Source organism: Sciurus carolinensis, chromosome 13 (assembly GCF_902686445.1).
Source record: "Sciurus carolinensis chromosome 13, mSciCar1.2, whole genome shotgun sequence".
NCBI classification, from domain to species: domain Eukaryota; kingdom Metazoa; phylum Chordata; class Mammalia; order Rodentia; family Sciuridae; genus Sciurus; species Sciurus carolinensis.
This window is the reverse complement of record NC_062225.1, coordinates 68,106,668-68,122,545: the sequence shown is the minus strand read 5'-3', so window position 1 is coordinate 68,122,545 and position 15,878 is coordinate 68,106,668. Positions and strand designations below refer to the sequence as shown.

Here is a 15,878-nt window from a genome sequence, read left to right as displayed (position 1 = left end):
GCTATGATTTAAAATTACAAACTAACATCATGAGATCTAAAATCATTAGCAGAAGGGGGAAGTGGGTCAAAATGACCTTAGATAAAAATTAAAGAATGGTTACTAACATCTAGACAATCACTGTTGATATTACTGTTGACATGGTACTTTGTTTAGAAAAATTAGGAATCAAAAAGAGAACAATTTTTCATTATATAAGAATTGCCATTTTGTGTTGCCAAGCATGTCATGCTAAGCAACTGATGATGGGTACAGAGGCGGGGTGTTCCCACGGAAGAAGCATTTCCTATATAACATGGAGTCTCAAGGTAAAATGGAGTCTGTTTAGTCATTGCCCATATAGCCTGGCCTTTAACATTTCCATGGAGTCAAATATGTCAACCCATCACAATATCAGTTTAGCTAGAGATTTATCAGTTATACTGATTTTAAAGAAATATTCTTTGGTGTTACAGTTTTTTCCTGAATTGTTTTTTGTTATTTTCTTGATCTCTACTTTGTTCTTTATTATTATTATTATCTTTGTGCTTACATTGGGTTTCACTTTTACTTTTTCCTCCCTCATTTCAAATGGAAGCTGATGTCATTGATTTGAGATCTTTCTTCTTTTTTAATAATATTGGTATTCAGTGCTGCAGATTTGTATCTTGGTACTGATTCAGTGGCATAAATTTTGATATGTTGTATTTCAGTTTTCATCCAATTCAGAATAATTTCTAATTCCCAATATGATTTCTTCTCTGATGCATTGAATATTTATAGAATTTATAGTTTTCAAATATTTGGGGATTTTCCAGAGATCTTTGTTATAGATTTCTACCTTAATTCTATTATAACCTGAAAATAAACTTTGTGTCTCACATCTTTTACAATTTATTGAGACTTGTTATATGTCCCAGAATGTGGGCTGTCTTGGTAAATACTCTGTATGCACTTGAAAAAAAAGTATATTTTGCTGTTGTTAGGTAGAGTGTTCTACAAATGCCAATGAGGTGAAGTTGGTTGTTAGTGTTATTCAAACCTTCTTTATCCTTATTGACTTTCTACTTGTTCTCTCAATTACTTTAGGAAGGATGTTGAAACTATAGCTATAATTATATTTTTTTGTATTTCTTAAGGACTAATTTTTTTTACAGCTTTTGTTTCACATATTTTGATGTACAGTTCAATGAGGTGTACAAGACATTGTTATGTCTTCTTGATGAATTGACTCATCCTTATGAAGTGGTCTTTTTTATCCTTGCTAATATTCTTTGCTTTAAAATATACTCCTGCTTTCAACATAACCATTACAGCTTTTTTGATTCTCATTAACATGTCCCAGCTTTTTCTATCCTTTTACCCTGTTCATCCTTAAATCTATAGTGTAATCTTTGCATTTTGTAGTTTGGTCTTGCTTTCTATCTAATCTGACCACCTTTGACTTTGAGTTGAATTGGTCAGACTATTCATGTTTTTCAAGCTCTTGTTAAAAAAAAAAAAAAAAAGGTGGGAAGAAACGATCTCTTCAGAGGTGTTACTCATTTTATTAATCTTCCAGAGAACAGGACTTGTTCTCTGTGCTCCTTGTAGTGACCTCTCCCATTACAGCTTTAAATTAAAAAAAAAAAAAAAAAAAAAATCAGTTGCAGTAAATGCTTTTCATGCGAAATTTACCATCTTGACCATTTTTGAAATATACAGTTCAGTAGTGTTAAGGACATTTACGTTGTCATGCAATCCATCTTTAGAACTCCTTTTACCTTTTAAAAATGGAAACTTGATATCCATTAGCAAAAACTCCCTTTCCCCTTCCTGGCAATCACTATTCTGCTTTCTGCTTCTGTGAATCTGACTGCTCTCAATACATGCAAATAGAATCACTTGTCCTTTATGACTGGCTTATTTCACTTAGCATAACATGGATCTGTATTGTGGTCTGTGCCAGTATTTTCTTTCCTTTTTAAGACTGAACAATACTTTGTATGTATATCACCATGTATTTATTCTGAAGGAATAAGCAAAGCTGTACAGTTGATTGGACCCACCTTCCTTAGAAAGCAGTCCAGGGACTGACCATCTGTTGTTTTTCTACCACGCCTTCAGGGATGGCACACCTCCATCCCAGGGCTAAGCAGTTTAGTAAAGATTCCTTCCAACCATATATTGTAGTGTTACTGTGAGCAATTCTGTTACATATGGTTCCCAAGCCCTGCGCATCCCATTGTTTTGGTACGTCCTAGCTCTCCTGGCAGATGGTTACCCGGCAACTCCCACATAAGTGCTGCCTCTCTGGCCTAATGGCGTTTCCACAAGACACGCTGGGAGGTGGGGCAGGTTTGCTCTGTTTTGAGTCTAACTTCTTGTCTGCCTGGCCCCATCATTTCTGTGGACCTCTTGGAGGCCATTGCCTCTTTACTCTTGTATCTATTAAAACTGTTGGTTATAGGAACCCATGTTTAGAGTAGGGTTTCACAACCCTGGTGCCATTGACATTGGGGGCCAGATATTTCCTTCTTATAGAGTGTCCTGTGCCTTACAGGATATTTAGTAGTGTCCCTGATTCTCCCCACTAGTTGCCCATTTGTCTTCTCTAAGTCTTGACACTTAGGCATGTCTCCAGACATGGCCGGATGTCCCCAGGGAGCATGTTAAGAGCCACCAGTAAAGGAAAACTGGTTCCAAAGCTACTTGGTTGTGTTGACACGTTTTCAATGACCAGTACTAAAGCCCCCTTATTTCTCGTACCTTCCCTCTCCAGCTGGCTCCCTTCTTCACTTGTACTCTCTCAGTCTGTTTTTGTCTCTCTCATCTCATTCGGAGTCTGAGACAGGACTTTTTAGTTTCTCCTCCGCTTGTGTTTTCAGTGTGATCTTTCCTTTCCTGCTGTCCTCGTGACCTTGTGTGTGCTTGTCTCCTTGTTCTTTTGCTGTGTGGAGTCTGGCGCGCTGTCTTCTCCCCACTTCTGTTACTGGCAGTCGGTCTGTGCTGTCCTTGGGTCTCTTCACCAGCAGCCTCTTACTGCCTGCCTCTCCTTGTTCTCTCGGGTCATTCTGCACAAATGGGGCCTCGTCTCCCGTGCACGTACGCACGTGTGACCTGGCCACGTGGCTCCCGCCCAGTGTTTTGCTCCGTCCTCCATGTTGTTGGGGTTTTCTCAAAGTGTCGCTGACATTTTTCTTTAGTGCCCCGCTTCTCCTTGAGTACCAGGCACCCACTCTTCCCGACACCTTGACGGCAGTGGGGTCCCCATGATGACTTCAGTTTTACAGAGAACAAGCAGCCCTGGGGGACTTGCGGTACCTCCCCTGTGCCCTCTTCCTCCATCACTCGTTCCTCTTTTGCTCTCTCTCACTCCTGATCATAATCCTGAGGACACTCCACGTGGGGGAAAGGATTCGGGTGTGTCAGACCTGTCGTCTGTGGAAATGTTTTTTTCGCCTGTGGGGGGGTTCCCTTCCATGAGGTCCAGAGCCCTTGTCTGAAGTGGAAAGGGACATGTATTTTGCCAGATCCTCCCGCCCTCTCAGAGGTCAAATAATGGATTTAGTAGGAATATGGAAAAGTTTAGTTCATCTGTGCGCCAGAACTTGCCACTCAGAAGGCAGCAGTGTAAACAGCGAGTGACTAATCCTTTCTTCCAAGGAAGGCAGTTTTGTGCAATTGTTTCCCTTCTGTTTACAAGATACAGAGGGTTTCCATAGATTCAGAGCTCCGGGAGGCCAGCCTAGTCCCGACCTCTGTCCTGTTTCTCTGCCTCCTTCTTTTCTGTGGTCACCTGTATCTCTGCCATCAAGTCTTCCACTAGGCGAGGTCACGCTTTGACCCTGACCACTACTGATCCCGCACTGTTCACGTTGCCAGTGACCCACGACCAAACCCTGTGGCCTTTTCTGATTTTGCATGTCCTTGCTGTTCTTGTGGCAGTTTGCGGTGATCCCCTCTTCCTTCCTCCTGGAGACTTTCTTCCATTTCTGGACCTACGTTATCATCGCTTTTCTCCTCTTCTGATCTCTCCATCCCCCCACCATTCTCTTTATCCTCATCATTAAGTGTGAGTACCTTCCAGGACTTCGTGCTTCCAAGGATTTTTTTTTTTTAATTATTATTTAAAAAAATTTTTTTGCCTTTGAAGATGTTCCCCCGCTTAGAATGGCCCTGGGCCTAAGGTTGGAGGCTTTCCCTAACTGTTCCCTGGAGATCCACCCCTGTTTCCATCTCTACAACCAACGTCCTCGTCTTTACCGCTCACTGATCTTTTCATCTGACAGCTGGGATTGGGTACACCTCTTTATTTTACATTTCCCCTTGACTTTGAACCCAAACTACCCTTCCAGTCACTCAGACTGGAAAGCTTCAGGTCTTGTTAGAACTTTTCCCCTTTGGTTCCCACCCTTGCTTATTTAATCTTTAAGACCTGTAGTTGTCCTGGTAGTTGTCTCCATAGGGCTACTTCTTGATTTAGTTACCGTGAATATTGTCTCAAAACTTCTTGTCGAAGTAGGGGAAGATTTAGCTTATTTACCTGAGCCCGTGTCCCCCAGTCTTTGTCCCCAGGTCATTATTTGGTATGCATCATTTCCCAGCTTTGCAAATGCAGACGGCACATTTAAACCTCGATTTGTTCTTCTGTCAACATCATCTGTCCAGGTCAAGAATGTCATCCCCTGACTTTCCATGTGGAAAGATGAGGGTTGTGGTTCTGTCCGTCTCTCCTTCACTTCTTTTCCTCTTTCAGATTTTCCAACCTCCTCTGGCTAACTCTGTGATTTGAATTATCAGAGGTGCTAACTTGGGTTGCTTTGAACAGTTACAGCCTTGGTACTATTTTGTCTGTAAAGGGACCACTCAGTGCAAAGCCAAATAGGTTGCTTGGGTTTCTTCTTCTCACTGTGCCCATTGCCAGCATCCCTGGACCTCCTGAAGGAGGGTGTCCCTAGCATCACATTTGAGTGGATTCTTCTTTCTCAACTCCACCAGTTACATTTATTACCATATGGTCAAGAGTGTCCAAAATCTCAGTCATATTTTGCATTCTAATGATTCCCCTCTCTTCCCTCCTTTCCGTTCTAAGTCACCCTCTGTGGTTCCCAGTCTTCCTGGTCACATCTGACTTCCTTTTAGGGAACACAGATAAAACCAGTTGAAATGCTCGGGGGTCTCAAAATGCCAGAACAAGACGGCATTTCTCCAGAGGAGTAACTTTTGTGGTTCACTCCAGATAATTTCATTCTTTTAGAGAAAACAACTCCTTTTTTTTTTTTTTTTTTCTTGCTGAGAGGGATAGAAATCTGACTTCTGAACCATCTTCCTGCTGGAGTTGGGGGAACAGTTGTCTTCATATACAGATGTTCTGTATGGACACCAGTGTTCAGCTGTACTTCTTGACGTCACCCTCTGCCTTACGTGAGTCCAGTATCAGAACTGCTCTGTGGTCCCTGGGAAGAACATCTCTTCTGTGCACTCAGAGGGATTTCCCAGCAGTGCCTTTGAGCCACTGGTGTGACCCACTAGGGAGTGACGAAGTCAGGGCTTAAATGTAAAACAGCTCGAAATGGTTAAAAAAAATAGAGGAGAACATATCAAGGTGTCCTGCACATAGTTAAGGTAACTATTGTTTTGTGAAACGTGGTTTGGTTATATAAAAACACACATTGTGGACATGTAGCAGATCTTTATGTACAATGTACTTTTTACTTCTTGTGGCACAAGAAGCTAGAAAAATTTTGTGGGAAGGGAGGCTATGGCTTCTTCCACCCTGCTTCAACAGTCACTGTTTCTCAGCGCACCTTGAATCTCTTACAGGTTTGTAGAAGGACCTCTCGTTGTTTAATAATAGTTGATCCAAAACCTACTTAGCAATCTGTATGGGACAGGACCTGGCCAATCAGAATGAATGCTGGAGCAGAAACCCGGAGGTCTCTAGCTCTGCCAAATGAACTCTTTATGTACAAGACTGATGGGCTGTCTCAGGGGAGGGCAGTGGACAGGAGATCCCATGGGGGGACATCGAGGGGCTTGACAGTTGCTCTTCCCAAGTACAGAGTATTTAACATTTTAAACCACAGGTGTGGCTGTACTGTGGTGTAGAGTCAAATATCAACTCTGGATTTATATCTTTTTTTCTTTACCTGTACTTTTAAGGGCTTCTTTGGGGAAAAGGAAATATGTGGGTACCCCCAAATATTTTGAACCAGTGGTTTTAACTTTTAATCTAATTTTTTCTTAATAAGATCAGCCCCTTCTAAATTTACTGTTACATTGCTGTGATGACTCTAACATTCACTAGTGATAATTAAACCTTTATTTTTCATGGAAGGAGAAGGAAATGCCACTTAAATACAGAGAGAGAGAGGTGGAGGGGGGGGAGGGAGGGAGAATTTTTGTTTTTGTTTTTTTAATAGTTGGGTAAAAGAGAAATAAAGGAGAAGACTTAAAGAGGAGGTATATTTGTAAGGTTGGGGGTAATCCAAAGTAGAAATAACTGCAAGCCCTAAGATTGGAGGAAAAGGTGGGCGCCAACCAGGAAGGAGGAAGGGCGGAGCTTCATCAGTGTGCGTGCGATGAGTGACAGGCACCGTCCTTCCTGCTCCAGGGGCGTCTGCTCATGGCTTTGCTTCTTTCTTGGTGGGACTGTGAGGCAGATGGCCTGGGTCTGTTGACAGGCGGGCTGTGTGCTTGTGCCCTGACACCAGGGGAAAGGGAAGAAGTTGGGGAAACGGGGCAGTGGTGTATAGCTCCATGTTTGTAAAGTGTCACTCGGGGGATATTTCCATAGTAATAGGACTTGATTCCTGGTTTCCTTCCGTTAGTTCTGGCTGAGGGTTCTCAAGTCCTGGACCTCGTAGAGCTTGATCTTAGGCATTTGTTGATCTCCTTTCTATTATGTTTAGGGAAAAGGAGCCCAAGCAAGCATACAGGTGCTTTCAGCTCATTCGTTGCTGGCTGCTACTTCTGCCAATTCAGAGGGCAGAGGAGGGAGGCGCTCATCTGGGGGGCAGGCCCACAGGCTCCCCTCTCTGGCCTGGGTCAGATAGGATTGAGTCGTGGCGTCCAGGGCTCCTGGGGTGCCGGGCTCTCCTGTTGGGAACAGGAGCTGGTCCATATGCCTCTTAGTGGGTCACAGCAGTGTGGTGACAGAGTGACAGCATGGCTGCAGAGCAAGTTGCTTCTGAGATGTGGGGGAGTTTCTGCTTTTCTGCGAGGCTGACAGCATAGACTTGTGACCGCCAGATGTATCCAGCTGTTTCGCTTCTCTTCCATCCCAAGAAAACATACTTAAAGTTCAAAACAACACTTACATCATCAAAACAGAAGTGTTTACAGTGTTAAGCTCTAGGCTTTTAGTAATTTAGTTGTTAGTCTGGTGTCAAAGGGAGTGCCCTTGGATGGCATCGCATCTGGGAAAGTCCAGGCTCAAGGTGAAGTTTTCAGGCGTTCTGAGACTAGAGGGTTTAAAGCCATAGAGCTAGCTCCTTGGTTCAGAGGGAAGCACCTGATCCTAGCCTCTTCTTTTCCTTTCTCTGTCATGAATGCCTTGTCCCTTGACATAGGTCTTTTTCCTAGCCCAAGGAAGATAATCCAATAGTCAGTTTATTCAAGGTTCTTTTACTGCTTGATGAGACACTGTATGGTGGTGTTTTAGGCAACTTGACAGTTGATCCTTTGCGCCAAGGGGCCATGGTGTCAGTTACATCTCTCTTCAGTGAGTCCCTCCTTGAGGCCAGTCTTTTGGGTCACATGCTGGAGAGCTGGTTTTCTCCCACAGGCTCAGTTTGCTGCTAAAACGCACTTTCCTAACAATTTCATTAGCAATTTTGCATATTCTAGAAGGAGTTGTGTTATCTTTATATTTTTCATTACTTTTTAGCTTTACTTTGATGATAATTTCCTTTCTGTCTCTCAGGGAGTGACTGAATCTGGGCAAAATACTTATTATTTTGAAATACATATTAGGTGCAGTAGAAGAACTGCAGGTGAACTGCCAGAGAAATTAAATGGCTGGGCCAGGAGGGTAAAAGCGGAACAGTCATGTTCAAAGGCCCCACAGGTCTTCTCTTGTGTGATTGAAAAGATAACATGGCCACAATTAGTTATTCTTAGCAATTAGTGATCATAAGTCATTTAACCCGATGACTACAGTTTACATCATTATAAAATTCAGCATAAAAATTAAATGTTTCCCTAAGGCACCATCATCATTTCTCTTTCGAAAGGGAATTCACATTATTTTATTCTTCCTTTTTTTTTCTCCAGATTACATGCGTTCACATTTTTATAAGCATTTTCTTTCCCTCAGTCCTGTGTGGCAGAGATCCTGTGCAACAGGTTAGGAAGCTGAGATTCCAAGAGGTCCACCAACTCACCTGCCAGATTAGGCAGATTTGGAAGGCCCACTGGCCCACACTGGCTCTGTTTTGATTTTGCTGAACCGACCAAGCTTGGAATTTGCATAATCTCCTTCCTCTACTCTTTCTTCTTGTTTTTACCCCTTCCTGTTCCCCTGCTACCCACTTATTCATATTCGTTCCATCTATGTCTGCATCCTGACCTTTTTTGTTTAGGAAAATGCTCTGTGTTTTGCAGAAAGGCTCATGGTAGCTGTGCCCTGAACTCTGATGAAATCCATCTGTGGGGACCTGTTTATCATTGAGCTTCTTGACCAGACAGGCAGTCCCTTTTATGTTGGAGGCTTCCAAGGGGAAGCAGTTAGTCCTTCCTTCTATGCCATGAATGATCAGCTACAGTATTTGAAGGCGCAAGAGAGCCTTTCATGGAATTTGTGCTCCTTTCTGAGTGTAACTAATTTCTCGTTCTTTCCTTCTCAGTTGACAAAAGGTCTATTATTTATTTTCTTATCCTCACTTTGTTTCTCCCCAGAGTGACACCCCTTTCCTCCCAGAATGTGATGATTCATCACGGCCAGTCTCAGGAATATGTGCTCAAACCCAAGTACTTTCCAGCCCAGAAGGTGATTTCGGGAGAGCAGTCCACGGATGCTTCATTCCCCCTAAGATATGGGCAGGACCAAGTTGCAGCACCTTTTCAGTGTGAGTATTTGGCTGGTCAGCCCTTTACCTAAGTTATAGTATCACAGTTTGGAAACATTTTCTTGTGTTTAGATGGCTTTAATGTGTCACAGTAGATAAAATTCAAGTCATAAAAAAACCCACATTGGTTCCTAAAACAACCAGACAACAGCTATTTAGCATGACTTCCTCATTCAGGGGAAAGACAGTTTCCTTGGATTTTGGAAATAAGTCTGAAGTGGCCTGCCTGTGATTCTGTTTCTGCAAGATGTCTCCATTTCAGAGACATATTTGCTCTAATTTTGGGTACAGTTGTACATCTGACATGTTTACATTGATGAATGTTTTCTTTAGTGAGCTAGCCAAGATTCATTCCTGGCAAAATGTCTGAAGTGTCCTGCTTTACTGTCTAAGTGTTGCCTGCAGTGGATATTTTTATGTTATAAGGTTCACCTCCTTTTTGGTATATCAAGCAGATGGCATGGCAAATTTTACCCTGAATTTGTAAAGGACTATTGTATCAGTGGCCAGCTTGGTCAATATCTGTGCTATGTGGGAAACTCAAGGACACAGGCCCTGGCTCAAAGGATGGGGAATGTGATGATTTGTGGTTTAGGTATTACAGAGTGTCTGCTGGCAGCATCTGTAGAAAACGTTCTGGAGCGAGGCGCAGACCATCCAAAGGCGAGAGAGCTAGACACATGCTCTTTCCAGCGGCTTCCTGCCCCGTCGCGTGTTGACTGATTGCCTGCACCCTAAGTAATGAAAGGCAATGCCAGTCGTGAGTTGGAAAAGGACTGGCTTTCACCACCAGGAATAGTATGAACAGCCGAGATAGAGTTTTGCTGCTGTTCGACACTTTAGAAATTCCTATCTGCTGAGGATTTGATTCCCTCTGCTGTCCCCACCTCCCAGTTTCTGTACTGAGCCGAAAGTGATTGACACTTCCCTCAGAATTGGTCATTTAACCGAAAGCGTATCTAATAGGTCTGTACGTCTACTTTTCATCTTTTGAGAAAGTTCTGTGCGGTGACTGGTGGCTATACCCCAGAGCAATAGTCTGTGTTATTTATTGGGATGACGATAAAAGGAAACTCAAGGACCTTAAGGAAGAATATAAAAATCATTTAGATCATCTCCTTGCCTTTAGGCAAGGTCACTTCTGAGTCATTTGCTAAAGAATAGATGTATCATGTTAGTTTTAAAGATCCTTTGGTTTAAGTACATTTTGCCTACTCCTTACATGTGAATATTCCTTGATGGATGCTTTTCTACTCCTAATTTTAAAAATAAAAAGAGGTACTTCTTATTTTCTTGGGGTCTTACACAGACTTTTTTTTTCCTTAGAAACTCTCTGAAATTAGAATATGTCAGGAAGAAAATTTTTTAAAGCTTATGATCATACCGTCATAGAGAATTTCATGCTATATAGACGTGTCAAGATGGTTTGAGGATCATTGGTATTAAGAATAGAGATTGTAGGTTTGGTGTGTTATCAATAATTTGTTACTAAAATGAAATTTCTGCTCTGTGTGTGTGTGTGTGTGTGTGTGTGAATGTGTGTGGTGTTTTAAACTCAAGCCTCGGTTGACCTGGAAGTCGAAATGATATTCTAGAAGAATATGAAGAGAAGTTTCCTATCTGTAATGTCTTTAACTTTTCCACTCATCTTATTCAAATGAGTTACAGACTAACATATTGTCACAATAATGGAGTTGTTTGCTCCAACCTTCCCAAAGATGGCTCTTGTTCAAAAAGAGGCTCAGGAATTGACTGACACAATCAGGCATATGGGAAGGACAGGAAGGGATACGTGGCTATTTTTGCTGAGGCCTGAGCTCTTCTGGAGCTGGAGGTCTAATTGGAAAGTTTTAAAAAGGGGTAATTTGGCAGGACTATTAAGATGTTGAAATAGGAAAACCGAGTAAGAACAACAGGAAGATTAAAACTAGTAAGAAGGACCTAAAGCGTGCACCTCCCCCCCACCACTCTACAGTAGGTAAGAGAGTCCCCATGGCGTACTTGGAACTGAAAGGAAGGAAAAGTCAATCACAGAAATCTGAGGAAGAGCAGATGCTGCTTTTCATTTTCACTGAAGAGATAAAATGCAAACAGATTAACTTCTCATTGTGCTGAAAGATTGGAAGGTCAACAGAGGCAGATAATGTTTGAGTCTGTGGAAAAATAGAAGAGATTATGATCATTTGGGCCTGTTGTTATTTTGGGATGAAATTGAGGAATCGATGTGTGTCTTCCCAGTCCACAGTTAATACTTTTGAGAAGCTAGTGGGGCTGGAAAAAAGACTTAGGTTGACAAAGAATAAATAAAAATAATTAAAATAAGTTGATCTACCATAACTGATTACCCATTAGTAGGTTTAAACTTGATGTCTCGCGAGGAGCAATCATGATATATACGCAGAGTCGTGTGACTTCATTAGTGCATAATAGGAGTAAACAGAGATTCTACAAGTCCAAGTGAATATCGATTTGCTTTTGACACTTGGGAAGAGAAAAGAGCATTGGTCAAAATAAGCAGGAAAGAGATGTGGCTGGGGCTGGTGGATTCAGTAAAGTCAAATAGGTTAACGTGTCAAGTGTGGTGTTCTTCAGGGAAAATAAACTAGGTCGGGAGGCAAACCACCAAGTTACCAGGGAGGTGCTGTCTTTGGGGAAGAATAAATATTTTTTTGTAATTTTCCCAACTTTCAGTAAGATACCTCAACATGTCCAGTGTGCACACATGACTTTTTCCTATTTTGATTCTGTTTACCAGTTTTCTGAGTCAACTCCTGGGTACTTGATATACTAGGTTGCATGTTTTCTGGTCACAGATAAAGGATATCCCTAGTGATAGATTCATAAGTTGGCACTCTGCTTGATTCATTGAGCTTTTAATATGTATGAGTATCGACTCCTTAGAAAACTTGGAATGGAACCACCATTTGACCCAGCTATCCCACTCCTTGGCCTATACCCAAAGGACTTAAAATCAGCATACTACAGAGATACAGCCACATCAATGTTCATAGCTGCTCAGTTCACAATAGCCAGATTGTGGAACCAACCTAGATGTCCTTCAATTGATGAATGGATAAAGAAACTGTGGTATATATATATATATACAATGGAATATTACTCAGCCATAAAGAGTGATAAAATTATGGCATTTGCAGGCAAATGGATGAAATTGGAGAATATCATGCTAAGTAAGATAAGCCAATTTCAAAAAACCAAAGGACGAATGATATCGCTAATAAGTGGATGATGACACATAATGGGGGTTGGGAGGGGTTAGTGTTAGGGTTAGAGTTAGGGTTAGGAAGGGGGACAAGAATGGAAGAAGGAAGGACTGTATAGAGGAAAAAGAGGGGTGAGAGGGGAGGGGGGGAAGGGAAAAAAAAAGAAAAAAAATATGTATGAGTATCATCTAGAGGAGGGGTCGGCAAATTTTTTTCTTGAAGGACTGGTAGTAAATATTTCAGGCTTTGTGAGCTAGGAAGAAAATTGAGGATGTTATATAAGTACTTCTACCAGCTGTGTAGTTGGTCCAAATCATTCTCATTTCACAGATTAAACAAACAAACAAACAAACAAACAAACAAATAGAGTGGGTGACTAAATCTGAATGGGCTTTAGTTCACCAATTCTAGGTCTAGAGACTCAGTCTCTCAATCTAATAAATAGGTTTAGATTTTTGGACTTAATTGACTGATGCCTGGGATATGATAGTTATACCCAAAGCTGCCCAAGATCCCTGCCTGTAACCAACTGTCCTTCATCGTTAGTGTCTCCATCAATGCATCCTCCACACCTTGACAATTCTCAGATACATCTCCACTTAGTTTGGAGGCAGTCAGAAAAGTCATAAACTACAGGAAACCACTTGTGTCAGATAATACTAATTTTTTAAAATGTTGGAATGACCAGCCATAGGGCATTTGGTAACATAATGGAGGTTATCCTGGTTGTTTACAGAAAGCCTATTGATGTTGGTGAAAATAACATTTTCTTTGGATGAGCTGGTAATGGTTGTGTGGCTTAACTGCATAATATTAAGATACCACCTGAATTCTTCAGCAAAGTTAAATATGGAGTTTCTGGGTACCTAGCAATTCCAGCTTTTAGGTGTATACTCCAAATAATTGACAACTTATTTCACACAAAGATTTGCCCATATATGTTCAACACAGCATTATTCGTAATAATCCAGAACAAAAAAAATGTTTATTAACTGGTGAATGAACAAAAATGAGATATTTAATATTAGCCATAGAAAAGAATGGTATGCTAGTACTTGCTACTACCTTGAAAACATGCTGAGTGAAAGAATCCAGACACAAAAGAGTCCAGACCACATATTGTATGATTCCATTTATATGAAATGTCCAGAATAGGTAAATCCACTAAGACAAAGAGTAGATTAGTGGTTGCCAGAGGCCGGCGAGAGGCAGAGTGGAGAGAAACTATTTATAGGTGAGAGGTTTCTTTTGGAGTGATGAAGATGTTCTGGAATTAGACAATCATATAGCTGTACAACTTGGTGAATATGCTAAAAATCACTGAATTATACCCTTAAAAGACTGAATTCTATGCCATGCAAATTTTATCTTAGTTTAAAAGAAAAGCATTTACAAAGATGATTGCCAAATAGGTAGTTCTAAAAGACTCAGAATCAGCTCCAAGGAATGGAGTTGTCATTCTCCAGAGTCCCCTGGACAGTGCAGCTTAGAGGAATAGACTACTTTATCCAGCATCTCCCGTGGTAACTTGTAGGAAAACATTCATTATGTAAACCAAATTCTCTTATGCTTTGTTTAGTAGCATTTTTAACAATTGCAATGATATGACATTTGAAAGATAATATTATAAATGTGGGTCAGTTGAGATTATTAGAAAAGCATATGCTTAGGAGCAAATTACACATGAAGCAACCAGTTTGGCACAACCTGCTAGAAAAAGACTTTGAGAGCAGTAAGTGTCCATATCATACTTTCTTCTCCATAAAAATACCATGGGATGCTTGATAATATCAAATCCAGAAGATCTGTAATGTCTCTATTATAAATAGACTATGGTAGGACTTCTTTGCTATTAGAGTTATAAAACCCTAGAGAAATTACTAGGGTGGACTATAGAGTTATAAGGAGAGCCTCAGGATGAGCAGAAAGCACTCCTAACTAAAACAGTTCTGTAGATCACAGGTGTCTAGACTTTGTGAAAGGGAGTCTCAGAACTAAAAGATTAGGAACTCTCCAATTTAAATATTCACCTGCTTAGTTCTTGTTTCTAACCTCTTTTTAATATTTGGGAGATTTAGAAGTTTGAACTTCTTGTAGTTGGATTGCTCATTGCTAATTCCAGTGGTTTTTTCCCATGATGATGGATGTACTTACATTTTTCAGCATCATCTACTAAAATTTTAGTTCTTTAAATTGAACGAAACAGACAATTTCAGAAGAAGGCAGATATCCTGTTTTACATATTAAAGTCCGAAAGGTCTTTATACAGATAGGACTCAGACATAAGAATTAGATTTCTCTTTTGATGTGAGAGATGGGGGTGGAAAGGAAGAGAGGGAGAGAAATAACAGGCATTGGAAACACACGGTACCGTTAAATTGAAAAAAAAAAAAAAAAAAAGGAGGGAGTGAGTAGTCCATTTTTTACTTAAACACAATCTTTTTTTGTTTAGATAAGCAGTCATAGGGGTGAAAAAGCTTGAATGTAGCCTCCATTAGGCCACTTCTGACAGAAAAAACACCAAAAAACAAAACCCAAAAAAACCCTGGCGCCACAGGAGACATCTAAGCCCTGGAGTCTCTGGTTCGGGCAGGCCTTTCCAGTGTTTGTGGCGGGCCAGGCAGCCCTGGGGCAGTCAGTCACGGCTCACTGGGGTCTCCCTGCTCCTCCGTTTGGGGACAGACCAGCCCCCCAGGTCTCTTGAGCTTGGTCTGAGAGGAATGTGGAGTCTTGTTCTCATGGCAGTGGCTTTGCCCCTAGAGCCTGCATCCCAACTGTGACCTGACCAAAGCCCATAGTCCCAAACTGTGAGGAGTGTGGACACTTCGGGCACATGGAACCTCTTCTTTACATTTTTAGCGATGCTATGGTTGGACAAGTGTCTGGTAGCATCGGCCTGCAGGCTTGTGTTCAGACTGACCTCCAGAACCGCGAGACATGGAAACACTGTGGGATGTGATGATAGGTAGTTATGTCTCCCTTAGAAAAAAGGAAGTTCAAGGACATGGAGAGAAGATGTGCAGACTGGTTCAGCAGAGACATCACCAGTGCATGGTCTGGGTCTTCCTGGTTGCTCCAACTGAGAAGACAGTGGTTCTGCAGAGGGTTAAATGAGACAGCCAATGATTTTTGCTCTGGCAAACAAATCTGAACATTAGGAGGGAGTCTGCATTTGTCCTGGACAAATTTGCTGCTGTCAGCCTCTTGGAAGAGGTGGCCACTTGAAGACACTGCGTAAAGGCTCTGGATGCCTTGTGCCAGTTATAGAATGCTCACAGGGTGGACATCCACGGCGTAGCTGAGGGCATCCATGGTGTGAGAGAAGGTGGAGCTTCAGAGTATGGAAGACCAAGTTCATCCTGACCCTTTGCACAAGAGAGAAGAACTCCTGGGGTGGCAACTAGATAAAAGCAAAGATAGGGACAATTTATACAGAGAGGAGAATTGGAGCTAGATTCTCATCTAGGATGAATGGTAATTTTGAGATCTTCAGGGGAAGAGCATTTGAAAATGCTAGTGAGGAAGAGTCTGGCCCTGAGAAGTGAGGTTTGGAAGTTGAAGTTTAGGGTGTGGGTGGTATTACATGTCATGTGACCAGGGGAAGCCAGCAAAAGGAGAAACCTGGTAT

The 15,878-nt window shown here is 41.6% G+C and overlaps 1 protein-coding gene across 5 annotated transcripts in view; it reads left to right on the top strand.

Moving 5' to 3' along the window:
- Positions 1 to 15,878, top strand: part of Ltbp1 (latent transforming growth factor beta binding protein 1) — a 413,663-nt gene that overhangs the window by 154,711 nt on the left and 243,074 nt on the right. For all 5 annotated transcript variants that reach the window (XM_047522256.1, XM_047522255.1, XM_047522253.1 and 2 more), the window contains exon 4: positions 8,860 to 9,029. In XM_047522256.1, coding sequence (XP_047378212.1) covers positions 8,860 to 9,029 — 170 coding nt within the window. The remainder of the gene's footprint in view (positions 1 to 8,859; positions 9,030 to 15,878) is intronic.